Raw genomic sequence first — 26,858 nt, forward strand, 5'->3', positions numbered from 1 at the left:
AGGCTGGTGCAAAGCTCACTTCTCTTCACCAGGGTCTTAAAAGAGGGAGAGAGAGACAGAGAGTCAAATCCAAGGAGCATGGCACTGGTGGACATTCGGGAGTTCTCCATGCCTGGGGCCAGGACCCCCTCTTTTACACCCTTCTACTTGTGTTAATGATTTTCTCTAACAGTGACCATCCTCTGACCATCCTCTGTTCCCGTGATCAGCAGAACAAGCCAATATACAGCCGAGAGCAATAGAGCATGAAGACCCTGAGATACGTCTGTCCAATTTAAAATGAACCCAAGTTTCTTCAGACACAAAGACTCATCAGACTCCTTAGGAACCTAACAAGTTCCTCGGGGAACCCGAATGGAAGTTGTACCAAGAATAACCTGACGGTGGGCCCTGAATTCTCTGCCACTGTGCTGTGTAGTCTGCAGCAGGCCAAGTCACGAGAAGGCTCACCCAAGGCATTGCTCAGCCAGGAGCACGGTCTGCTGGCTTATTCCAGCCTTTTTTCTGGAGGAATCCCAGAGCTGAGGCCACCATGAGCACCCTGCTGCACTCAGGAGCCTCAGACAACACGGACGAACAGATTGCTGCCAAATCCTTGCCAAATGCCAAGTCCTGGTGGGTCAGGGACCAGCCAACACGCTACACCCGAGCAATCGCGCTGCCAGCAATGCAGCATCCTTACCAAAGCCACTGGTGGAGGGCAAACCACAGGGGGAAATGTCCTCGTTGGTCCTGCCCCACAGCTCCTGGCAGGGAGGACGGAGCTGCCGTAAGGGGAGGATGACCAGTGCCTTCATTAGCAGTACCTAATTGCCCTCACAAGTGGTGGCTCCACGGCCACCTTGCGACGCATGGCTCCAGCTCCACGGTTCCCAGCGTGGACGAGGACCATCCGCGCTCGTACCTGCTGGGGACTGGTTTTATTTTATCAACTGTTGACATTTTTCTGCAACTCAGCCGAGATGGGTGGGAGGCCCGGGAGGTGGGAGTGCTGTGCGTCTGCCAGGATTGTGACAAGGTTTGATGGCATGTTTTATAGCGGAGGCTGCCAGGATGAGCTCTGTCTCGTCTGGAGCACTCCCAGTATGCCAGGAAGGTATCTGCGGCTTCCCTCACCGTCATTAATTTCTAATTATGCCATCGCTTGCTTTCTACATTATTGCTTATTTACCAAACACAGCTTTATTGTAACGTCCAGTTCCTTATAACTAGCAAACCTATTGTTATGCTAAAATGAATGTCCTAAACGTTATTTATGATTTGATAAACCTTGTGTAACCCTGAATTGAGGACATTAAATGGCAAGAACACTACTTCAAAATCCCATTTTAAATAAGTCACCAAGACAGCTGTGCCTTTATAAAACACATTAGAGTGGCACTCAGAGCACATATGGCTCAGGGATATTTACAAATTATACAATTTCTGTCATTCGGTCAAATAAGAGGGACGTTTTGACCCCAGAAATGAGTCAAATGTAAGTTGTAATTCAAGCCCCACCGGAGGCCCTGCTGTAATGTATCCTGACGGCTGATCAAGGAGCCCTGACCATTTGACCCACCAGATCAGCGACTCACTGTATCTATTATGGCTAATACAGCCCCCAGCTTGAAGATGTATGGAGATAAACAGATAAAGGGCAATAGATGCAGTAGATAAATGTTGATTTATACACATCCAAGCACACAGACACGCAGACGGATTCCATGTGTGCAGGAATGGGCAGGCATGTATGACTCCACGATAACATTTACACAGGGACACATCTGAAGACAGATGTAGACGTGTGTGCGTGACAAACAAAACCTCTCTTAACTCCTTTGCCCTCGGTGCGCTGTGTTCAGCCGAGTTCCTGCCAACTCACACGCAGCAAGAGGAAACTCCACCTTTACTTCACGCACACGCTGCCACGTGGAAATGCTGTGTCCGTATGAACCAGAAGATTTTAACACCCACGGGTACAGCGGCGGGGTCCTTGCTGTGCTCTCAGGCACAAAGGTAAGGAGCTGCTTGTGCCAGTGCAGCTTTCCGGCTTGCATAAACTACCCTGATGCATAACACAGCATTTGCACGAGGAGTTGCACAAATTAACTTGTCAGAACAGAAACCAGCGTGCTGCTCAGCTGGAACAAGCTGTGTACAGAAAGCTCCTGGGATTAGGATCAAAAATGCCCGGTGCTAACTAATGAGCTCTTCCCTCCTTTGAAGCACCCATTGCCCCAGGAGCAGCCAGAGAAAAGTGAGGAGAGGGGAGAAATCTGGCAAATGCACCCATCAAGGCTTTCCTCGATGGCATTGCTGCCACGCTGACGGGGTCCCTGTGTCTCAAAGCCAAACACACACAATCCTATTACCACCCAATTACACATTTCGCCCTTCCTGGGGTTACTTTCCCCATCAAAAAGGCGTTAATAAACACCTTCTCTTATTGATTGCGCAGGTGTTTTTCTTTTCTTTTGACAGCACCATTGCATTTCTACTCATCTGTCATGGTACGTCGCCTGGCTTGGGTTCTGTGCATTCCCTGGGATTTTGCATTAATTCCTTGTCTTTGTTTGGGGGGCGGGGAAAGAAAGAAAATTGGCAGGGGTGAGGAATGATGCTCTGCCGACTTTGGGAGACACAACAGATACCTCACTCATCTCGGGGGTCAAATGTCCGTGACTGTGTGATCAGATGTCAGGTTGCATTTATGCTCTGGACCCTGCTGGGGGTTGAGTTACATTTCACATTTGACTCATTTCTGGGGTCAAATGTCCCTGTTATTTGATGGAACAAGAGGAATTATCTTCCCCAAGCAGCCTGTGCCGGCGCGGGTGCGGATCTGTCAGCGCCCTCATTGTGTTTTAGGCTCCTGTATTTCTGCATTTAGCTCTCAGCTGAGACAAACCCCTTTTGGGATGAAAACAAGAAACGCAGACTATAGCACACAAGCAATCACATAAAGGAAGATTAAGGGAGAAAGCAGATCAGCTGGCTTTAAAATGTTCATGGCAGCGCTTGTTCTCACAAGTTAGCAGCTCAGCAGTGCAGGAGCTGAAGGCGAGGGAAGCCGTCCGGGCTGCGCCACCCGCTTGCCATGAGATGCTGCAGAAGCTGCTTAGGATGAAAACTGTGCAAGGGGCTGTGATAAGGCTGATGTTGGGATGCTGCAGCTCCGCAATGCTTTCCAAGGAGTGCTCAGCACCAGGGCAGCCCTAACCACAGACTCTGCAGCTCTACTTATAAAATGAGAATAGCCTTATCCTTATCTGTGTGATGGGAAGGGATGACTCCAGAGCTTAAGCAAGTGCTGCGTCTCAGGACAGAAAGTGCAAAGCATTACCCTGACAGACAGGAGCCATTTAAATGGGGGGAGAGGTGATAAACTGAGTTCTGCTTTCCACCTAACTCCTTCTTGGCATTTTGAAAGAAGAATCACCAGGCAATGCAAACTACAGATCCAGAAGCAAAAGGCAAGTTCAACCCAGACGAGCGTGAGCATCCAGCCCTGGTGGAGCTCCATCCACAGCGGCGGTGCCTGACGGTGCACAGCGTGACCGAGTGGCTTAGGATGAAAACGGAGGGAAAAAACACCGTGCCCATCAATTACAGTGCAATAGCTCCTGTAATTAGCGTGTGGGATTTGTCTTTGTCCCCAAGGATGCTGAGGGCCAAGCACTATCCCGCCCGGGCTGCATGGGCAGCTAGGGGCTGGTGAGTTAGCTGCCTCCCAAAGGGGATTGTGAAAGTGCACTCCTGCTGCTTAACAAACTCTTTCAGGCTACACCAGGTTGAGCAAATGATAATAAACATCTGGAACCCTCAGTTAAATAGGAGAGTCGCGTTATTAGTAATAAAGTCATGACCAGTGCTGTAAAGCACGTGATGGTTAACAAGCAATGACGTGAGGGTAAATACGCACCGCGAACCAACGCGGTGACGGAGGAAGCCCTCTGTGACACGATAACCTCTGCTTTCCCTTGGACGTCACCCCTCCTCCTCCTCCTCGCCCTCGATGTGGCCAGCCATGCCGCCTCACCACAGCACTGCTCCTTCCCATTGCTCTCCAGTCACCCATGCAACTTGGGTCCATTTCACGGAGGAAACTCGTTTTGAAGGTGGAGCATCTAAAACAGGTGCTCCTTATGGGGTCCTAACCGCATGCTCTGGACAGGAATGGGGTGGGAAAGGGCAGAACCCCGACCTGCAGCCCCTGGGGGTCACCCTGTTCCTTTCTGCCTTTATTTAACCTGTGGCAATTCCCAGCTCTGACCATGAGCAGGGCTTTTGTTGGTTGACTACCTGTTTGGTTCTGCGGAATCACCCCAGAGCACAAATTTTGCAATTCCTTCCATGCTCTTGGAAATAGCTCTTACACCAGAATAACCCTCTGCTCACGTGCTCCCGCACTACAAGGCAAACAACAGGCTTTCATTCTGTTTGATATACAGATTTTTTTTTTCATCATTGGTACCCAAGTTATATGCCACGGATGACTCGCTAGCTTCACAATTTATAGTGATGCTGTGGCAACTGCCCAACGCTAGCAGCAGGAGTGTGTCAAAACCTCGCCCCAGGTGACTCAGGCCAGCTCCAGGGCAATAGGAAGCCAGCAGCATTTTGGGATGGATGGAAAGCCTCGCACGGTTGCCTTTCATTGCCTTGCAATGCATCAGGTTCACACAGAACTCATCACAGCCTACAACACACGTGGCTGCGGCCAACAAGACCACACAACGAAGTGCCTCGCTCAGCCCCAAAACAGGATGCTTAAAAATATCAGTGATAAACTTGCATTTTCCCTTGTGATCAGAAGTTTTACCCCGAGGACCACAGCAGAGCGCAGATGGGGCCACCGCTCCCCTCCCAGCTGGGCAGACAGGTAGGCGCGTGCTGAAGCTCTCACCGCCCAGCAGGGCACGGCACCTGCTTACGTATTTAGGGCTCCCCTGAACGGCCACTTCTGCTCAGGCCCCCCGTGAGACGTGAGCACTTCTATTCTGGTCCTCCCCACGTGGCGTCCAAAGCAGCTCCAAAACAGGAAGCCTTTGATTTCTTTCTTTTCCCCAGGCCAGCTAACCGTTGACCCCTTCAGCTACAGGAAATGCTCTACGTGAGGGATGGAGAGAGGCACCTGAGCTACACACAGTGCCTGGAAACCTCACGTCTAGAAACACCGACTGCATCTTCGTTTATAGCGAAGGATGCTGACCACCTCTGTGGACCCTCTTGATGTCCCAGGAGTGTGGATTCATGGAGATCTCCCCCAATTTGGGCTTTGCCATGGCCTAGGTCTCTTAGGAAATCTCACCCACCCTGCCCACGCAGCCCACCCAAGCAAAACGACGCTTACCTGATTTGCTGATAGAAACTCCTGGGTATTGTCGTTCATTCCCATGTACATGTTCTCCCCATCAAACTAGAACGGCAAAAGAAAGTCAGAGTTAGAGAAATGTCATTTGCATGCCAGGGTTATGTGCTTCCCAAATGCCCTCCTGGCCCTTCATGTAAAGAGCCAAGATTCCCAGAATGAAATCCTGAGCTGGTCCTTGAGTACTTCTGAGCATGTATGAGCTCACATACCTCGCTGTTATTGCAGTGGGACGTGGTAACATAACACGTTTATGATAATTCTTTCAGCAAAATGAAAGAACGAGTCACTCCAATTCAAACAAATAAACCGAAAATGTGAAAAACTGCAAATCCACAGATCTGCCCAGAAGCAAGCAGCACTGAAATGAAGTTCCTGCTAAAATTCCCACTACACCATCAATCAGCTATAAAAAGCCAACTTCCATCCACGGAAATTTCCAAGGCAGGCAGGTCACATCCAGTCTTCTCCCAGACACATCCCTATTTCTTTACCACCAGGGCAGCAATGCAGAAAGTCACTCTGGACGGTGCACTGGGGGGTCCACCCAGAGCCCAGTTCTCCTCCCTGACAGTTTGCTGTTGTTTGCGAGCTCTGGGTGCAAGGCGGCGCCTCTCCTTCTCCTCCCCTTCTCCTCTTCCCCCACCTGCCCACTAGGACTCGACCTCCGCGGATGGGGATGCGGGGGCATCCCGAGCACGGTCGCATTCGCTGCTGCAGGCGTGCCTGCTGCCTTCACCCCACTGCGACCTGCTAAACCCAGCGATTAGCCTGCAAAACCCCCACGGAGAACCACAAAGCCGTTCCCGTTAATTAGCTGCAGCGGGAGCTGTTCACTTGCTCCAAATGAAGGGAAAACACCCTCCAGAGTTGTCTCCGGCTCAAAGTGCAGCTGGGACAGTTCTGGAGGCAAAGTTCACAAATTAATTACGGCAATAAAACGGGATATGCCGTAAAACACCCCTGAGACAAGGATGAAGGTACCAGCTGCGAATGACACCATATACTTAACAAGGGGGAAGAGCCAGCCCTCTTGCCCTTACAAGCCGGATGATGAATTGGAGATTGTTCACCCTGCACACGTCCTCTTGCTCTCCAATATGAAGCTGATAACCAGTTATGCCTTAACTGAAACGGGCCACATTAAGGACAATAAAAGAGAAATCTAAATAAAACCAGGTGAAGGTTTTCAGTGTAGACTATTAATTACACTTCCATTTCTCTGAGTACCACAGGATTAGCTATTAAAGTCCGCAGAGTTAGCAAAGCCCTGCTCGGCATCAGAGTGCACAGACACCCTCTAATTGCCAAACCATCCTCTGGGATAGCACAGCAAGCCAATTAAAAGCAGCAAAATTACAGCAGCTCACGTGCAATTCACCAACTAATAGTGGTGGCGGCCACAGCAGGACAGAGGGGGACCCGTGTGCGTGTACAGGATTTCCTAAAACCCCTCGGCGGGGAAGGAGCAGCGGGATGCTGCGAGCACCAGCATCCCTACAGGCTTTCCAGGACTGGCAGCAATTCCAGAAGCCAGCCGGGTGCGAGCCACATTGAACTGAATTTCCCTCCATCTGTAAAACGACTGCCGGCACAGCCGGCTGCTGCTAACGTGCTCCCAGCTGGAGCTGCCGTGCTTCCAGACGTGCAGACTCGATCAGCTCTGCAGCCTAAAAACCCTCTGCCAGCCCAGGCTGAGTGTGCAGGAGGGGTGGCACAAGGCAGTGGCATGGCAGCAGCACCGCCTTTTGGGGACAGGCAGAGTTATGGCCCCGAGGTCCTGCTCCTCAGCTCTTTTTTGGGAGCACGTCACCAAAAAAACACCCAGGTTTTTGGCCTGGGACACCCCAAGGCTGTGTGATGCTTAACCACTGCTGCATCGTGGGAGGCGCTGGGTGAGGCAAACATGAGCTTTCTAGCACGCAGTCCACAACAGATGTAAAACATTTCAGTGAGGAAATAATTCCACCTGTCCATCTGTCAGTCTGTCCATCCCTCCCTTCCTCCCCAAACTCGCACACACACACCTCACTTTTGCCCTCTTCAGCACAGTATTTCAGAGATGTAGGCTAAGACCTGCTTGAAACAGCTCTTCTCCAGAAAACAAAAGTCACCTGCAAAGCCATATTCAGAAAACAAAAAGTGTCTTTAACTGGTGAGGTCCAGGGCAGGAAGAGCACTCTTCGTTCTCTGTTTGTCAGAATGTATTTTTTATGGCTTTTTACCATTCCTACCTCCATTCCACACTTCCTTCTGCCCTTTATGCCTTCATAATAACGGTAATGAATCCTGCCTTCAAAATTACTGCGCCTCTGATTGCCAGCCTGAGCAGCGAGCCTGAAAATCAAGGCTTGAAATGCGATGGAAACTTTGGAACTTCCTCACTGCTGATTGGATTTTTTTTCCCTCTCCCCCAGGCTATGAGGGTGCAAACAAATTTATTAGAAATTCTCCCATCAGGATATTTTTTCAATTAGACATTTGCCACTTATCCAGCAGCCAGGTAGAGCAGATAAGTAACGTGCTCTCCTTCTTCTCATTATTGTTTTGCTACAGAATGCACTTCAGAACAATCAGCCCCATCATTCCACACTGATTTACAGCAGAAACAGACATGTTAATATTTCCCGTTGGTTACAAACGCTTCCTCCCTTTTCGCTGTGCTCCTGGTACGTGTCAAGCCTCTGAGCTGCTCCAGATCTGGGGGCCTCCACTCACCGCACCCTGTCCCCCCCACATTGATCAAACTCGTGCTGAATGTTGCACGAATCATTTTCAAGTTCTTGCTAATTTGAACGGATCCTAGCCTTGGTGCTATTGTCTTAACCACGCTTTTGCTCGTTCATAATTATTTAATTTTTGCTCTTCTTCAGCTAAAAGAAGCAGCGCTCCCTGCGTTTTCTGTCCATGGCTCCTGGAAGCCTGGGAGGGGCAGAGCCGGGGCAGCCAAGCCTGGAATCGGGAGTGGCGGGGGAGACGCGTCGTGCCCCAACGCCGTGCCATCCCAGGGCTCTGCTCCTGGCCTGATGGCGTTTTCAAGGCTGCAAACATGCCCAGAGGTCACACTGGGCCCACACTAATAAGGTGGAAATGTGTAAGAGAAATAAGAAGCGCCAAGCTGCAAGCCGGGGCAGCCCCCAGGGCAGAGCGGCTGTGAGACCGGCTCCGTGCAAACACGCAGGATGAATGTTTGCTAACTGGGAAGGACCCAGTGGAAGGCAACACAGCCTCCTGCCGGGCCTCAGGAAGGTGTTACTTCCTCATGGCTGGCACTGCCAGCTTGTTCAGTTTTATTACAAATCTCATCACGTCCTTTTATTTCCCAGGAGCCATGGGCTGAGATGGAAACGTCAGCTTCCAAGTTTGTGAGAAATACGCTGGTAGCACTCATAACAGGCATGGCTTCAGTGACTCCTGCAAGATCTCAAAAATCTTCCAAACTTCTTGTTTTAATTTTGTTAGCGTTTCTTTTTCCTTTCTTTTTTTCTTTTCTTTTTTTTTTTTTTTTAGGGGTCTTTCCTAAATTTTAACACTTGGTGGTGGCAGTGGTGGGCCAGACCACCTTAAGCGCAAGTCCACGGCGGAGAGGACCCAGAGCTCTTAAAAGTGAACTGTTAATGCAAATCCAGCAGCAACTCAACGCCATTATCACTGAGCAGCTAATTTGTGACCACTGAAGAATGGATTGGATGCTCCCAGTGATCCCTGCTGCTCAGAGCCACAAGCACTCCCCTCTCCTTCTTACCTCCTCTGGCGGGTCCCCCAGCAGCGCACGGCACCCTCATCTCTATGCGTTGGGATTTCTATCACTTGTCGTGCTTGGGATGTGTTTGGTCTCAGTGCCCAGCAAACTGCACCTCAGCCACCAACAGCATCACAACAAAGAGCGACTCTGAAGAAAATGGAGCAATAAAAGCAACTTCCAGCCCTGCATCCCCACCGTGATGCTCCCGTACAGCGTTACGGACACCTGTCCCCCAGGCTCAGCCCTATGGGCATCAACACACAACCCAGCAGCTCCCAAGGCTGGCAAGGACGGACTTTGGCAGCACGCCTCTCCGCCGCAGCCCTGGGATGGGAAATAGTCGCCTCAGCCCTGCCCCCCCAGCACTGCTGCCTGCAGAGCCGCCGCCGTGATTTCCTCCAGGAGTAATTTAGCACCACGCTTCTTCAGGGAATACACAGCTGAGGTTAGCTTAATCTCTTTAACTGCAGTTTCCCCATTAAGGTCTTTACACAACCTCTGGCCCAAAGTGATCTACTTAGCATTATTTATTTGTCCACTGAAATGCTTGGATGGCCCCTCAGCTGCTCCTGTCAGAGGGGGTCAGGAGTTCAGACACAGATTTACGAACCCCCAGGATGCTCCTGCAGGAGAGCTCCACGTTTCCAGCCCGGCCGCCGCGCAGCCACCCAGCCTCGCCACTTAGTGCAATTTGCTTCTGGACAAACGTCGTTAGAAGAGAGCACAACAACACAGCAGGTGTCAGTGGCAGCACATCCTTTAAATCGCTGCACAGCCGAGCATCTATGGGAGTCACCTGGTTTTCGTGGGGGCTGGGTTCTCTACAGGCAGGCAAATAAATCATCCTAGGGTAGATTCAGATTAATACAGATGAAGACTTAAGTCTGAAAACCATACAGTAAAAAGCGTTGTTTTTTGTTTGTTCGTTTGTTTTTAAGAACGATTTACAAATTTACATATTTTATTTCTCAAGCACACCAGAACCAGGAAGCCTACTGTACAGTTTGTGATGCCAAGGGATGACCAAGGGACAAGAAAAGCAGTAAAAAAATTAAAATCGCATGGAAGAGTCAGGAATGATCTGCAATGGCTTGTGCACTCAAGAAGTTTTCAGTGGTTCCCAAATTGGAGCATCTCCCTTGGAAAGACCCATCGGAGCAGCTGGCTCACAACGGGTTGACCAAAAAGAAAAAAAAAAACAACAAAAAAAAACAAACAAAACAGTAAAATCCTAAGGAACAGCCAAGTGGCGTTCACCCATCTGCTCCACAGCAGTTCAAATTCACAAACGGTGCGCACAGCCCACCGGCCAGGCTCCACTGCAGAAGAAACAGGGGGTGGCAAGTGGAAGGTGCCGGGCTTGTTCATTTTTTCTTTTTTAACTCTGGAGTTCCAGAATTAAATTTAATTTCTGATTCAGAAAACTGCAGACCAGTAGGTCCGACTCCCTCACTGCGAAACCAAAAGCTCTTAAAAACTAAACCCAGCTTGTCCTGGGACCAAAGGGAAGGTCCTGTCGCTCACAGCCAGCGAAGAGATACCCATTAGGTATTAGCAGGAGGATGATCATGGATGAGAAACATCTGCACTAAAGTCCATCCAGTTCATAATATAAGCAATCTAGAAGGATTCAAGTTTATTAATGAGACAAAAATTATGCAGGCTAGCCAAAACTAAAAGCGGACTTTGAGTGGCTTTGCATTAAGACTCTCACAGTACTAAGTGGCAGCGAGGAAATGGAAGATTAAATTTAATGTCAATAAATGCAAAGTAATGCACTGGAGAAAAGCAATTCGGACAACGCAGGCACGACAATGGGCCTTAAAATAGCTGTTACTGCCCAGAGAGGAAACCGTGCACTCGTTCTGGAGAGCTCACCTCCAGCTTTTGCTCAGTCCTCAGCAACTGCCAAAAACACCATTCAAGTTTTAGGAGCAACCAGGGAAAGAGCAGATAATAACAAGACACAACGATATTTTATACCTGCACAGCTAGCAAAAGGGGAGGGAGCAATACAAAGGGCCTGGTGTACCCCAATGAGAAAAAGAGATGGTGCAGACGGACTCACAGAGAGGCACCCGTCATGAGATGAGCACCGGGAACGGCTCTTCTCCAGCTCTCACAGCCCAAATGCAAGGAGGAGCCACCGGAGCCGTTAGCTGAAGGAACCAAACACCTCACCCAAAGAGTTCTTCCTGCAGTGCCCAACAGCAAAGCCTCCTGCTGCAGGACGTGGTGGCCCGAGAGGATGCAGAACAGCAACCGGCCACATCAGAGGGGGACGGCAAGTCCGAGCCCTCGAGCTCGAGTGGCCCTGACCTGTGGGCTGCTGGAAGCTGCGTGGATAGACGTAACAGGAGAAACCATCACCACGTGGGTGGGCAAATGATGGACCATGGGGACGTGGGATCCCCACCCCTGGAGGTACTTGGAGCTCAGCCGGACCAGGTGCTGTGCAACCACCCTCAGGGGGCCTCTCCTTTTATTCTTCTGTAAGCGAGGCTGGAGAGATCTTGAATGCCACCGCTGTTCAAGTGACAGCATTCATTTATCTTATGGACTGGCTGGTTTTCTGTGAACGCTGCACATGAAATTATTGTTATTACATTATTTGGGGGGAATGAGGACTTAAACTCATTTACCTGGACCTTTCTGAGCCTGCAAAGGAGTTCAAGCTCTTCACATATACACACAAAAAAATCCGTCCACTGAAAGCTACAGGGAGCAGCAGAATTTAGTCTTAAGACTGACATGGAAATAGATTAATTTTTTTTCCCATTTCATATTCTAATTACAATTCTTCTCCCCCTACTATTTTCTGTTCTCATTACAGTCTTAAAATTGCTCTGCAAATTCTGTACCTTATTCTGCTCTTCCTACCATCTTTGTCATGGAAATGAGAAACAGAATGTATAAGCATGAAAATATTGCCGAGATCAAAATTCTGCTTAACCCTTTCACGTACAACTCCAAAAAGAAGCAAAAGCAGCACAGCCAGCAGAGCAGTGAAGCAGACTGCTCCTCCATCCATCCATCCGTCCATCCATCCGTCTGTCCTTCTCCCAGCCAAAGCAAGGGATAATGCTCGAGGAAACACGTTATTCATTTAAAGGTCAAAATTGCCCACGCTCGCACCCCTGCTGTGCATGGAGGAACGGGTTGGGTTTTTTTTCAGCCTATGGGTTTACTCCTGAGGACAGATCTTGATCAAACAACCGTGTTCAGCTTCTGGCTCTCAGGCTGCCAGGCACCCTGGGGTACCACCAGCTGGGAGAGGTATCAGCCAGTGCTTCCAGCAGCCCCAATGTACCAGGTGCACGGGACGCCCTCCTCCTCCTCCTCTCCGTCTTCCTCCTCCTCCTTCTCTTCCTCCTCCTCCTCCTCCTCAGAGCAGAGAGCTCGCTACAGCTGCAGTTTCTGTGTAGCCAGACCAAACCCCTCTCAATTTCTCTCAAAACTTAGGAATAAAGAAAACATTTGCCATGGCAGTGAGGAGCACCCCCTGATGCCCACCTCTCCCAGCACACCTCTGCTTTAACTCAGGACCACTCCGGCCCATCGCTGACCATGCTCAGCACTGTTCATTTTGCAAGATACGATCGATGGAGCTACAGGTCTCCAGCATGTACATCACATCCTTTTCAAAACCAAACAACAAGCACATCCTGCATTGTTTATCACGCTTACACAGGTGCTGGAGGAGTTTATCTGCAAAAAAAAATCCATGGCTCTTACTAAGCTGCTCCTTCTCCCTTAGCAGCTGAATAATCCTGAGAACTGAGGGCACCAGAAAGCGTTGTGAATGCCTCTGCCATGTGCATTGCTGCGGAGGGAAGAAGGTAAATGAATGCAGCACGTTTCCTGGCACTGGGCTGCTATGTAGACAGTCTGAAACAAATACAGTAAGTGATAATGAGACTTAACTGCACCGCCTGCCTCACTGCTAACACTTGCAATTCACAGGAAACAGAGAGAGGCAGAAAACGTACAAAGATCTAAAAGCCACAGAGGCTCTGTGCAAGGAACTGTGTGAGTGTCAAAGGCATCTAGAAACATTGTTTTTTTGCAAGATAAAACCTCGGGGCTGAGATAAAAATAGAGCTTCTACCTGTCTGCTTCTGAAGCAGCAGCCAGTGCGGCTCCACTGTGGAAGTCTCTTGTGGAGCTGCAGATTTTGGCAGGGAAACAACAGCTCCGGCTGCAACCAGAGGGAGCACCGGGAGGGGCTGCGTGCCCCAAAATACCGAAGGAAGCCAAGGAGCAGCTGGGAAAAAAGCGACCTTCAGCCTGAAACTTTGTCCATCTTATTCAAAGGAGGATTTACGACCCCAGGCAGCGATGCCTGGGGCTGAATGCATGTTGTTAGGCTGGAAACAGCTCCCCCACGGCCGGGGCAGCAGGCAGCAGGAGCAGCCCCGCACGCTGGCACTGCGGTGACGCAGCTCTGACATTCTGCCCTGCATGGCAATGGGTTTGGACATGTCTATTTGTTCTTTCTCAACTGCAAGGAAAAATAAATCAATCGATACATAAGTGCATGTTGCAGAGAGGAAGAAAGTTGTCAGCGGAGCGATGCAAAGATTGTGAAAAGCTGCTAATTGTTCAGGAGCAGGAATCGTGCTCCTGCTGCTGTCTTGCAGACAGCTGTGCGTGTCATGCTCCTGCCCTCCATGTATCTCCTAACAAACTCCAGTAACTCACAAAATCACAAGTGCTACTACTAAACTGCCCTTCACAAGTTTAATTATTTCAAAAGCCACTGTTCCCTTAGCAAAGCAGCTTTCTGCCCACCTGCAAACCATTCAGAAACCCAGCCCAGCACACACACACCGTCCACTGCAAGCACAGCCAGCGCTTAGCACTTCCATTAGTAGAAGTTTCTGCCCTGCTAATGCCAAAATCTCATACCTGTCCCCCAGCACTCAAGATCATGGTGTTTTCTCCAGCTGCCAAGCACAAGGGAGATGAAGAATCGATTTCCAAGGCAACTTTTGTGAGAATGGGGAGCGTTATGCAAACCCAACCAGTCGGGAGGGAAAGAAATCACAGAGCCCCTGCACCAGTCATTTAGAGAGGAGTTTCCAACACACAAATATTTGGCACTGGTGACAACCTGCTTTCGGTGGTTCTGTGCTCAACAGTATGCAAATAACTCTTGCAGCAGTGCATATTATGACTTGCAAAAAATGGGCTGACAAAATACAGTCCATTTCACAACTGCAGCTTAGAGGCTTGAATATGTTCACGTTTAAAAAAATAATAATGAAAAGTGCAATTTCCTTTAAAGACTAAAACAAAGCAATCAAGGATGACAGGAATTTAATTTCTGAAGGGCGTCCTGGAGGCCTAGGAGTGCCTGCACCACTCACTTCTCACACAGCAATGCAGCTCTCCATGTTTTCCCCTCTCTTATTTGGTCCTTCCTTATTTAAACCATAGACTCCACGTGCATCTTTTGTAAGTGTCATACATCATCTAACCAGATCCAAATCCTAGAAAGAGCCTGGAAGGTCCAACATAAACAAGGAATAAAGAATCACACAGCAAACACCTTCCATGTCACAGGACCGGCTTGCTTTCCAAGGTTTATTCAGACCTCCTCCCTCTCCCGATTCATATGCCTCTCTCATAGGCTCAGAGGTGGCCAGATTTCAGATCTGGCTCTACCACCACCTATAGCACACCAGGCCTCCTCGGGGCTGTGCTGGTGGTGTCATCTTTAACCAAAAATTACAATTAACGCTTAAACAATGAGCCCTCCTTCCAAGCCTTTCCAGCGCCTTGGGGTGCACCGAAGCAGGGACCCAGGGGACCCCACTGCCACCCACTGGCCACGCCAGGTTCTCCGGTGGTGGAAGCACAGGACTTCCACCACCAAAGGACCTCCCCATGAGGCACCTCTGTGGGGCCAAGCAGATGGAGGCAACACACGTTCTCCAAGCAAGCCATGTGGGGGAAAACACTCCCAAAGCCTTAAAATCCTGACCTCTCCAGGAAGAGCAATTTCATGGGGAGCTTGGGGCGAGGAGCAGGCTTGCCAGGTCCCAGCGTGGCCTTGCAAGATGTGAGAACGGTAAAACGCTGTGAAGAGGCAGTTTCACGCAGCGAGGCAGTTTCAGCAAGGTGGGAGTGGGTTTGTGAACGTGCGCACGCCTGCGGGCAGGAGCCAAAAGCTGCTGGCCAAAATGTGGCAGGAGCCAGCACAAACCTGTGCAGGAGCTGAAGGCCAGAAGCCACGGATGCAGCACGGGCACCTGACTTCACCCACCAGAGACTCAAGAAATGAAAAAGTCTGGGTTCGCACAAGCTCAGCTATGTTTCGCATGGGCAATAAGCTCACAGCTGAACGGTATCTCCACACACGGTGTTACCACATCCTCGCACATCCTATGTGACGAAGTGCTGAGGTTTGTCTGTCGGATGAAGCCGCTGCGCTGCATTCCCAGGCGGCTGCTGCTGAGTTCCCAGCCTCGATTCCTGGTTATTAAAAATAAAAAATCCACACATCTCTCTCCCAAGCATTTCTAATTTCAGTTCTTCTCTGGATTTGGAGACCTCTCTGTTCATCATATTAATTTTTCCTGTGAATCCTACCGCCATGTAACCTTTTTATTAGGACAGGAAGGTAATGCACATTTACTTGTTAAAATGTACACCTGAGCATTGACAATTGCCTATGTTTAAAAAGATAGTTGAAAACTCATGAAAATCAATGACACTAATGAGAAAGAGGCCCCTCTATTATTATGCCCCTGCCTCACTGTAAATAATTGACTGGAGTTACTTTTATTATTACTATTATTATTATTACTACTACTATTATTAGCCCTAACAAGAAGTTTAAAGCATGTTGATGAGAAAAAGAAAAAGCAGCTTTACCCAACTAATTAAAGGCTTAAATAAAAAATAAACAAAGGGAGTCTTCCTGATTTTAGCAAAGTCCTGCCTTTTTCCAAGCACTTAAAAGCAAGACTGACAGCTTTATAGATAGGGGAATGGGCAGATAAGATAAACATGCACAATACAAACTTGTCCAAAGCTTTTACAGTCTTTCTCTGCACCACTTCCAGCTCATTAAATTACAGTATTACTATAGATTTGCAGCAAAATTATCTTTTATCTCAGCTTCTTTTAAAGCTATTTGGCATTTGCTAGTATTTTCTATTATAAATCTAATTGCAGATTCCAAACAGACAAGGGCTCATTAAGCCTTAATTATGCACATGTTGTTTTCAACAAACATTTTCATTTGGACTGCTGTGTGCTGTAATTGTTCAGAAGGCACCGCAACCGCCGATCGCATACTTGCTTGGGGATGGCAAAAGCTACTTCAAGCGGGTCAGGGCTCGGCCGAACCAACAGCCTCAACCTGTGGAGCTGGGGCCGAGCTGCTCTCGGGAGGGCCGCGGGTCCCCGCACCGGCACCTGCCCGCTGGGGGCCTCCCCGCGCCTGGTGGGCACAGCACAGCTGAAGGGCAGCAGGGGTGGGGGCATGGTTTGGGATAGGGGCATGGTTTAGGATGGGGGCACGGTCACCCTTCACAGAACCATGCGATGGCTGAGTGGGAAGGGACCTCTGGGTGCACCCGGTCCAAGCCGTGCCCCAGCAGGGCCACCCTGAGCAGGGGCCCTAGCCCCACATCCAGGGGGCTGCTGGAGGTCTCCGAGGAGGGGACTCCGGCACCTCTCGGGGAGGCCTGTGCCAGGGCTGTAGCACCCACACAGCCCAGCAGCACTTCTGGTGCTCAGAGGGAACCTCCTGGCCTCCATTTTGTGCCCACTGCCTCCGGGCCCGGCCCTGGCGCTACTGAATGGAGCCCGGCTCCACCCCTGTGCTCTCCCTACAGGCGGTTGTGGACGTTGACGACATCCCCCTGAGCCTCCTCTTTTCTAGGCCAAGAAGTGCCAGCTCTCTCAGCCTCTCCTTGCAGGAGAGGTGATCCAGTTCCTTCATTATCTTCAGGACTCTCTCCACTATGTCCAGGTCTCCCTTGTACTGGGGGGGCCAGAACTGGGCACAGGACCCCAGGTGCTGAGAGGAGGGGAAGGATCGCTCCTCACAGCTTGCTTGCGGTGCTTTCCCTAATGCAGCCGAGAACACCGTTACCCTTCTTAGGCCAACATGTTCGACTCAGTGTCCACCATGACTTCCAGGTCCTTTCCTGTAGGGCTGCTGCCAAGCTGGGTGTCCCCCAGCACATCCTGATAACTGGGGTTGTTCCTCTCTGGGTTTTCTGGATATCAAAACCACCATGATGTGCAATCAGCAGGCTTGCCTTTGGCCAGGGGAAGTGAGGCTTCTGCTTGGGGACCTGCGGATGCCGCCATCTCAGGGAGCATCTCTGCGTTGTCTGCCTGACCACTTCTCTCCTGCCCACACCAACCCTAGGCCCTCACGCAGGCACACCCAGTAGCACAGCCATGAGCACCACAGGACAAATGCATTTCACTCCATCCAAAACTACACTGAGGGTGGAGGGTGGCCCTTCTCATTTCTTCTTGGAGCCACCATTTCTTATTTTCTGAAATAAGAAGTAACCCACACGAACAGCGGAGCTTTTATTAGAACTACAGGCTTCCTTTGAGCAGCATGAAACCTGCGTGCACTCAGACTGCAGCGGCAGGTGGTGCAGGATGACAGCATCAGGGTCCTCAGTCCTCCAAGCCTTGGACCTCCCACCCTCACCTGGCCCCTGGCCATGGTGCCCCAGTTAGCAGAACACGTCTCTGCCCCATCCCATCTCCAGTAGGCATGATCACTGCATGCAAACCCCATCAGCCAGCCTTCCCTAAGCCTCTTTATGGGATGAAAAAGTTCCTTTTGGTTAATAATTCCATGACAATTAAGGGTTAGGGCTCCACAGGTAGGTTGGAGGTGGTGCTTGCTGCTGAACCCAGGAGTTTCTGTCAGGTTTTAGCTGGAAACAGCAAAGTGCAATGCTGATTGCATTATCATCTTCTAGCCTAAAATCCTGCCTGTGGGACATACAATATACTATCCCAGGAGAAGAGAGATGGCCAGAAAAGGTCCAGTTACACTAAGAAATTTGTAACCACCTTCATCACATTTCTTCCGCTCTTCTCAGTTTAGGAGATGACAAATTTTCTATGTCCCAAAGGCTCATGTTGCACTGTTAGAAGGAAAATTTGCCAGAGTAAGCACAAAATCTAACGGCCTTGCTCTCGAAAAAGACAACTTTTCAAGCAATAGTTTGACCTAGAAAGGTTTTCTAGGTTATTTTGACTTGGCATGTATATGGCTGACCTACTAAATCTAACACAATAAAATTACAGAGTTCATTTCAGCCAGTCAGTGTCAGACCATTCATAAGTTCAGATGCAATATTTACAAACCTGCTATTCATATATTCACAAATAAAAAGTCTTGCTAGGATCCTTCTGGCAGGGGAACATTTGCCCTGTTCAACATTAACTCACGCTGACAAAGGGAAAATGTAAAAGCTGCCTTGATGAGCTGAGCTCCCACCTTTGCCTCTCCTCACACAGCCCTCACCCTCAAATCCCGCAGGATTTATGGCTGCTCTGCCCCTTCTCTGTACAGAAATTCCCGCCAGATGGCTTTGCCATGGCGTGGGGAACCCAGGGAGTCCAGGCACTGGCTGTTAAGGGAAGGACTGGGGGAGGTATTATGGAGCACTGCTCTTCATGTGAATGGGGCTCTTCCTGCGCTGGGTCCTCTGCCTCCTGCAGAGGAGCAAATGGCATGTGAAGGACCAAAGTGACCCCAAGGGCCAAATCCTGGCCAGCATCCCACCTTGCCAGGATACACTTCCCCCAGGCACACTGGAGGGGTGCTGTGCAGTGACCCACAAGTGGTTTCCCTCCAGAAAAGCACACATCCAGCCCCGGAACGGATCCTGCCCCTGCAAAGGGAGGCTGCAAGGCCAGGGGTGGTTAAGGGTGGCAGGAGCTGGATACGCAGCCCCAGTGCCTGCCTCCCAGTCTGCCCCATTCGCACCAGCTGGGCAGAGCAGCGGTTGCTGTCCCATCACTGGTAGCTTCACGGCACCACTGCACCCCAGCCGTACACCAGGAGTGCACCAAGGGACGATCCCCTCTGGAACCAGGTCATGCTCTCATTTTTGAGACCTAATCCTAACTGCTGGTCAAAACCAGCACAGCCAGGCAAACTGCATGGAGCACAAACAACATTGGCTGCAATCTTTTCCTGAGCTACAGGATTGGGAATGCAGCCCCCAAGGCACATCCAGCCTAGGAAGGCTGGACCCACCAAACAAAGAGCAAACAAGAGCAGTGATCCATACATGTGACCACAAAGCAGGGCCTTTCAAAAGAAGTTGGTCAAGGCACAGGTAGAGGATGTTGGAAAAGCATTTTTTTGTTCCTCATGCAGCAGTGCAGGAGTATGGTACTACTACACATGCCTCCTCACAAGCATTTGAATGCAAAGGTAGAACCATGCCAATGGCAATGACCAGCAGAGCTGCACCTACTTCTGCTGCTTCCCAGCTCCTTGGGATGCCCACCAAGGGTAAAAGATGGTGGGTACCACCTTGCAGGCTTCCCCAGAGGTGCTGTGCTCCTTCTGCAGCAGGGAAGGATGAGCTAAAGGAATGGATCATGACATTTCACCTCCAGACCCAGGGCGTTAATGAGATGATGATCAAACGTTCAGCTTGGATGCTTCCCCAAATCCTCTTCAAAACAGGTGTTTCCAGAGACTGGGACCCTACTGTCTCAGTGAGACACCTAAAAATTACCTTTGCCCACAAACTGCGTTATTCTTTCATGCTTTCTCCAAAACCATTTACTGGGAGAGAGTGATTTCCACTGAACACTCTGCATCCCAATTCTGGAAGTCATGCCAAGGCATCAGGCCCTCCAGTGGTTATATTTCAGCTGCATCTCTCTAAGAGATGTATTTTTCCACTTGCAAATTTTTCACAACTTTCAAGAGAAAGAAGCCTCCTTGTTCTGGATGTGCAGGGAGCAGCAGGAATTGTGCCAGTGCCAAGCACTACAACAGCCACAGACTGCATGGGTTAAACTCCACGACACTGACCAAGATTTTCTTTGAGTTCGTATTATAAAGATTTAAGCATCCTGGAGAGGTGAAAACACTTAATTTGTGCTGCCTGGCCATAATCTCTTGTTTCCCTCAGTTCCTCTGCAATTCTCTAAAGCTGCATGTACAGCACCTTCTCCACCTCCTAATTATAGGCTCCATTGTGCCTCATAATGTAGCCCTGGCGAGGCTGCAGGGCAGTTATGTACAGCCAGACCGTGTTACACTGTTGACTACAAAAACAGATGAATTAATCACCTCCGCTAGTCGGTGAGTGGGACCGGACACTTGTGTGCTCACTGGAAAGCAAAACAAGATTGGTTCCTTTAGAAAAAACATAATGAATCTCCCAAACAGCAGAAAGCTCATAGTTTCTATTTCTTGAAAAATAGTGTTGTTGTTTTTCCTAAAATGCATGTATAAATCTTTGCAAGTCACAGTGGAAACAACACACAGCCTGGTCAGATCAGAAGGACGCGGCGAGTGCTGACGCAGACAACCCCAAGCAAGCACTTTATGTGCAAATCGCATTTACCTTTGATGCCCGATGGGGCTGGAGTTTCATCCGTCGTGGAAACACTGACTGCAGGCAGCGCAGAAACCAGCACTTTGCTCAGCAGCATCTCTTCCCTCCATCCATCTCTCGGGTCTCAGAGCAGCCAGGGACATGCTGCCCACTGACCTCCCCCAGCCCCGCATGACACCCAAGCGCATTTAATTGTTTCCCCCTGGACCCAGAAGCTTGGCTTACTTTCTCCCTCCTGGTGGGTTTCTGCTGTCCCAGCACTGCGAGCAAGAGGAAGGGGCAGCCCTGCACAGCCCCAGGGTGCTGAGTTCCCACCACCCACCCCAAACATCCCATCAGGACAAGACTTAGGGAAGCGTTTCGTCAGCTTCATCACATGCTACCCCTAACGCATGCCACAGAGATCATTTTTAACTTTCCCTCTCCGAGCACTCGAGCTATGAGTCAATGCACCAACTGCAGCATCTCTGGTGCAAGGCACATCCCGGAGCTGAGCCCTGCTCAGAACCCCACAGAGCACAACCTCAGCCCGGAGAAGGGAGCTCATGCTGCGACAGCTGTGCCAGGAGCAGGGGAGCAGCAGGGCTGGAAGCAGGGCGATGCAGAAGTGCAGCCGGGTGCGCTGGAGCCCCTGTGTCAGCAACAGGCACTGAGCAAGGTCTCAGTCTGCACAACTCGTAGATGATCTCAAGTGACAGCGAAAGAAAGGGGGACAACGCATCCGGCCACACGGGGAGGTCAGCCCGGCTGCCCCCGGTGAAGGCGAGCCCTGCTTCGTCCAGGCTGCAGCTACGTGAGGGTGAGCCAGCTCACATTGGCACGGATGCTCTAAACTGAATTCCAAATTTCATGCAAATGCGGTTATTCTGCGAGGAACTGACTTAAATGAACATAACACTGATTTCAGCCACGTGAAGAGTTCCCGTAAGGAGCTGTGCTTTGGTTTAACCTACACGGGGTTTATGTGTGTGTGGTGCTGTACACTGACCTGCTGCTGAGGAGAGCCAAAGAGCCTTCCAAGACTAAGCAAGCTGCTCATTTTTCAAGACAGGAATAATTAACAACACACCAACACAAGCATTTAACCAGGGCTCCTGTTGCTTAATATCTTTATTAATGACCTGGAAACTAGGCTGCATAGGGAAGGAAACAAAGTTTGCAGATGAAAAGAACATTATTTAGGTTAATTACAAAGGAGGAAGTCTTGGGAATTGCAGAGCCACCTAACCGAGCAGAAGGCAGCATCAGAGCAGGAGAAACCCTAAGATGACAAATGCACGCAGGAAGGAGCTGTTTGAAATCCTTCTAGACTTCAGCAGGTTTTGAATTAACTGAACATTAAGCAGTAAGACCAACTATCATGTCAACCACCCCAAGCAAACCTCTACTGAAAGCACGGCAATAGCAAAATGATAGAGTGCAAAAATAACAGGCCAGAAAATAACAGAGAAAACACTGTAATGTTGTTATCCAAACTGTCAGCCCAAGCTTGCTCCAGGTACTGAATTCAGCACTGCGCACCCCTTCTTAGAGACGAGAGATGGGGAAACAAGGGGAGGAAAATGGGAAACAGAGGCTCTGGGGCAGCAGAGGGCACCTGATGCAGGATGCTCCTGCCCTGCAGGGGCATGTGGCCAGGAAGGACAGCTTGCCTGGGGAGCAGCTGCTCCCGTCTTGCCCAAAACGGACTCATTTAGAGGACATCGGCTTCCCCTGATGTGAAATGGGGACAAGGAGGCTCCTCTACGGCACAGCCGTTTAGGTGCCTCACGATGCTCCTGCTGAAAGGAGAAACCCTCTGCAGACAAACTGGTGTCCTGCAATTTCGGTTTCGTACCGTCAAATAACAAGTTGTGTAATGCAGACACAGCTCCCACTTGGGGCTGGGTCAGAGACACGATTCATAGTGAAACAAATCAAGGTTTTGATCACTGAAAACAGAATTTCATAACAGGATAAAAAATAGATACAGATCTCAAAGCAGAAGGTAATACTTATAGGAAAACAAAAGGGGACAAATTCACCTCGTGCTTTAGATTCATACCAATGAGGTCTCACTCCTCCTCCCCCCCGCCCAAAAAAAAAAAAAAGACAAAAAACACAGTGTTTTCAAGACATTTTGAGGCACTGACTCTCATTTGAGCCAAGCAGCATGAGAAACTTGCCTTCAGTTCAGGTTGTTCTGGGGGCTTTGTCTCCACAGCCATTTCCTGCACTTCAAGGAGACAAAGCTCTTCCTGCGCGCCCAGCCATGCTGCGCCTCGGCTGAAAGCTCCCCCGGACCAGGGAGCCCGTATAACCCCTGGTGAGGATTCTGCACAGAGCTGGCTGCAGCACAGGGATGCTGTCACCGAGTGACAACCCGTCCCCAAGCTCCTCTGACCCTGCAACCTGGCTTGGTTAGGGTCTTCCCCCTCCAGCTTGTTGAGCATCACCATCAGCATTCCTGGCCAAAGGCCGCTCACTGCAGAGAAAGACCCTCCCAACTTCCCACTTTCTAACAGACAAAAACACCGGTGGGAGGGAAGGAAGGAAGGAAAGAGGATGCAGAAGGCCACAGAGCAGCAAATGCCCAACAAGGAGACACGAAATCCCAGCACCCTGGCTGCTCGCCTGCCCCAGGTGTGTGGTGACGGGGACCATGGAGCTGCCACGTGTCGTTTTGGGCTTTGTGATCGTGACACAGCGACTGCGGTTGCACCAACAGCACACGAAAGCTGGCCAGAAAAGCTGGGCGCATTGCGCGATTCTTTGGCTTTCAGAGCATCATCCACCACCGGTGGAGCAACTAGCAGCAGAAATGCTCTCCACCAAAAAGGGTGGCCAAACTGCTTGCCAAGACCCCCTGCACGGCAGCTGCCCCACCACTGCCCCAGCTGGTGGGATGGGATGGGACAGAGCTCCACGCTCCCCAGTGCTGTACTCAAGCGACCGTGGTCCTCAGCTGCTGCTCCCTCCTCGGACGCATCCAGCACTGAGCGATGCTTGGCCAGGCTCGTGCAACCCACCAGGATGAGGAAGAAGAGCTAAGCTATAGCAAAGACAGGATAGTAGGAAAAATAACCAACCAACCCAGAGATTTTGACCATTTTGGACAGGTTTTCTTCCCCCCCATTCTCCATGACATCTCCTCCAGCTCCACCCCAACAACGTGCACAAAACCGGGACATCACAGCAGGGCTCCATGCATGTGGAGAATGCACAACCGAGGGGCAGGAGGAAAGGAGCTGAACAACAGCTCCACGAAGCCCAGGGCTGCTCGCTAATGCTTGCACAGCATCCAGGCAAAACCTTCCTTTGCATACACACCGCCACAATTTTAGCAGGTTCCTACCAACTTTGGGCCCAAATTTCCATTAAGCAGTTACTTGAACATTTTTTTTAACAGACTTTTCTGTTTGAAGACGAAACCTGCAAAACAACAAAAACAACAGCAACCACAAAAAAGAAAAACAACAGCAGCACACGAACGAAGCAGCCCCAAGCCAAGAGGCTGCTCAGCTCTGCAGCAGGTGAAAGCGAAGCCCATGTTTCCAAAAAAACCCTGTCATTCAAATGCTATTTGAAAGTGAATGAAAATGCCAACCAATCAACTCCACGGCAGGATTCAAAGAACAATATATCCAAACCTCAGCACTGCGGCCAAGAATATATTTGCAATGCAGGAACACTACAGCAGCAGCAACAGAAGCCGTTTGCAAGAGTAAATGAGGTTATTTTGGCAGCAGAGCGGATGTAGCAAACAAGCCACTTTAACTGAATATGGTAAACAGAGATGGAGTGATTATAGCAAGAATGAATGTAATAGGGTTCCGAGTTGCTTTGAATTGCCTTGACTGACCACAATATCTGATAAAACCAATGGAAAAAGTTTTGGTTTCCTCTTGCATATAATTGATTATCTTGCTGAGATCTACTGTTTTATACACACACACACACACACACGCAGCCCTCTGAAATTCAGTTACTTGGCGATGCTGCCAGAAATAACCCAGAGCAGGAACAGTTAGATGGTATTTATTTTTGGCTGGGGGGCACAGGCTCCAGGAGTGAGAGAGGATGCAAAGCCCTCTCCCGAAATAAACACCTGGGGGGTTGCTGTTAGCGGCTGAGATGTAACTGCTCCGATCCACGGGCAGCCACGCAGCTCCTCACCCGCTTTTAAGGCAGGGAGGGAATAATCCTGGGAGGAGAGCGTGCTGCGTGCCATTAATCCAAACTACCTCAGGGCTCTCTCCCTTGAGAAAGAAATGCTGGCTTTGATTAAAAAAAAAAAAAAAAAAAAGATGCAAATGTCCCATTGGAAGTTCCCCAGCGCTGATGGGGTGTGGAAGGAAAGGGCCCTGCTGCAGCCCCACGCACGGGAAGGGCTGCGGGACCGGAGATCAGGGCAGGTCTGGGAGCAAGAGGATCAGCAGAGAGGGCAGGAGGCAACAGGAGAGGACAGGAGCAACAGGCCCCTGCTTTTCCCTGCCTGCTGTCCCGCTCCTCCTGCACGGGCTCCTGCGAGCGAGCACGGGGCCAAGGGAGTTTTGCAAAGGGGGATAGGGGGGCCTGAAGGGGGCATGGGGACCATCCCCATCCTCCCTGTGCACATAGCCTTCAGTCACGGAGAAACGGGGGATCCTGAAAAGGCATCTTCAGCCAAGACCCCATCTGTGGCTCTGGGCAAAGCCGCCCTGGAGCCTCCTCCCCAGCCCCTATAGCTGGGGCGTGCGGCAGCTCCCTGCCGGCAGCGGGACGGAGCCGAATATCCACGCAAACGAGCTTCCCGCCTGCAATTAATTTACTTACTGAAATAGCACTCAGCCAAACCTGTGATTAATATTTCCTCCCCAGGCTCCTAACATGACAAAACAATAATTAATGAAATAGGAAAGCGAACTGGAGTTACAGTAAGCGTAGAAGTGCTGTTGTTCCTTTCATCTGCCCTTCTCTTTACCCCTCCTGGCTGAGTTCTGTGTTCACAGCTCCCAGCCCCGCTTCCCATGGCAAAGCCCTGACCATGGGGCTGAGTTTTGGGCACCCAACACATTCCATTTACATAAATCATAACCCAGAGAAAGATTTACAAGTGTAAGAGCAGGGGCAGCTCGCAACGTGCATGCGAGTCCATGCTTTTTGGTACTGCATCTGTCCATGCAGCTTAGCAATTAAAAACAATAAAACAACGGAAAAGCAGGTGGGAGATCCAATCCTGAATACCCTGTGCAGAGGCGAGTGCAGACCAGGGCAGCAATCCTACCTCACAGGCGTGCTCAGAAGGGATGTCGGGAAATACATACACAGCTGGTTGACGGGGAAAAAAATATCGCTTCTACCTAAAAATATAAGGTCGTTTCAAATTGTGGTTATAGAGCAAATGTTTAAATAAATCACTGCTTAAATTTTGCAATGGACTTTCAAATTTTCCTTTTTATCTGCATCTGTAATGCACGTTGTTTCTACCATCAGAAAACCCAGTAAGGAAGGCTGACCAGAGCTAAAATGTTGAAGTTATACATGCATTCCCACAGACACACACACAAATCCAAACCCACGCTTTTTATATATACACATAGATACGTAAGTGTATGTGTGCACACACACACACGTGTATGCAGACGAGCACAGAGTCTCCCCTCAGCCCGATTCCATCCACTGGAGCCAGCCACACATCCTGGCGGAGCAGCCCCTGCTGCACGGGAGACACCCACCAGAAACCTGGGAGAAATGAGCTGTCGGGAAGATTAAACACAATTTTGAAGAGTCTTCCACAGCTCCTCTCTTTCTCCCCCCACCCGCTGTAATTAACACAGCCTTTGGACAGGCATAACCCATACTTGACTCATGCGAATAAAAGCATCTGCTGATGCACGTTCTCCTCCGTGACGGCTGTGTGAGGCGGGGGACATGTCACTGTGACAGCTTGTTCTTCCACTAATGACTCCAAGATCAATGGCACAGACGATGGAGAAGTAAGTGATTTAATTTTCCCATCAGCAGATTACACAGGTACACAAAGCAGTCCCTGTCAAAGAAGCACGTTACCTTCATTCCTCCCACCCTTCAGCAGAAGCACAATCCTACTGCCTTGCCCATTTTTCATTCCTGCATCCCCTCTGAGACCCTGACCACGTGAAAGACCTCACAGGATGCTTGCTTTTATTTAGAAAAGTTAAAGTTTACGGAGTGTTTTCCTTGCTAG

At 50.0% G+C, this 26,858-nt stretch overlaps 1 protein-coding gene across 3 annotated transcripts in view; it reads right to left on the reverse strand.

Annotated features, from left to right (window-relative positions):
• The window catches only part of TOX2 (TOX high mobility group box family member 2), a 136,919-nt gene that overhangs the window by 70,992 nt on the left and 39,069 nt on the right, over nt 1–26,858 (reverse strand). For 2 of the 3 annotated variants that reach the window (XM_080557880.1, XM_080557878.1), the window contains exon 2: nt 5,336–5,401. In XM_080557880.1, the coding sequence (XP_080414006.1) occupies nt 5,336–5,386 (51 nt within the window). In that variant the 5' untranslated portion in view covers nt 5,387–5,401. Of the gene's footprint in view, nt 1–5,335; nt 5,402–14,006; nt 14,150–26,858 lie in introns of those variants that run through there. The other variant, XM_080557879.1, reaches the window with a different exon arrangement.

Source organism: Anser brachyrhynchus, assembly GCF_964034855.1.
Source record: "Anser brachyrhynchus genome assembly, chromosome: 16".
NCBI lineage: Eukaryota > Metazoa > Chordata > Aves > Anseriformes > Anatidae > Anser > Anser brachyrhynchus.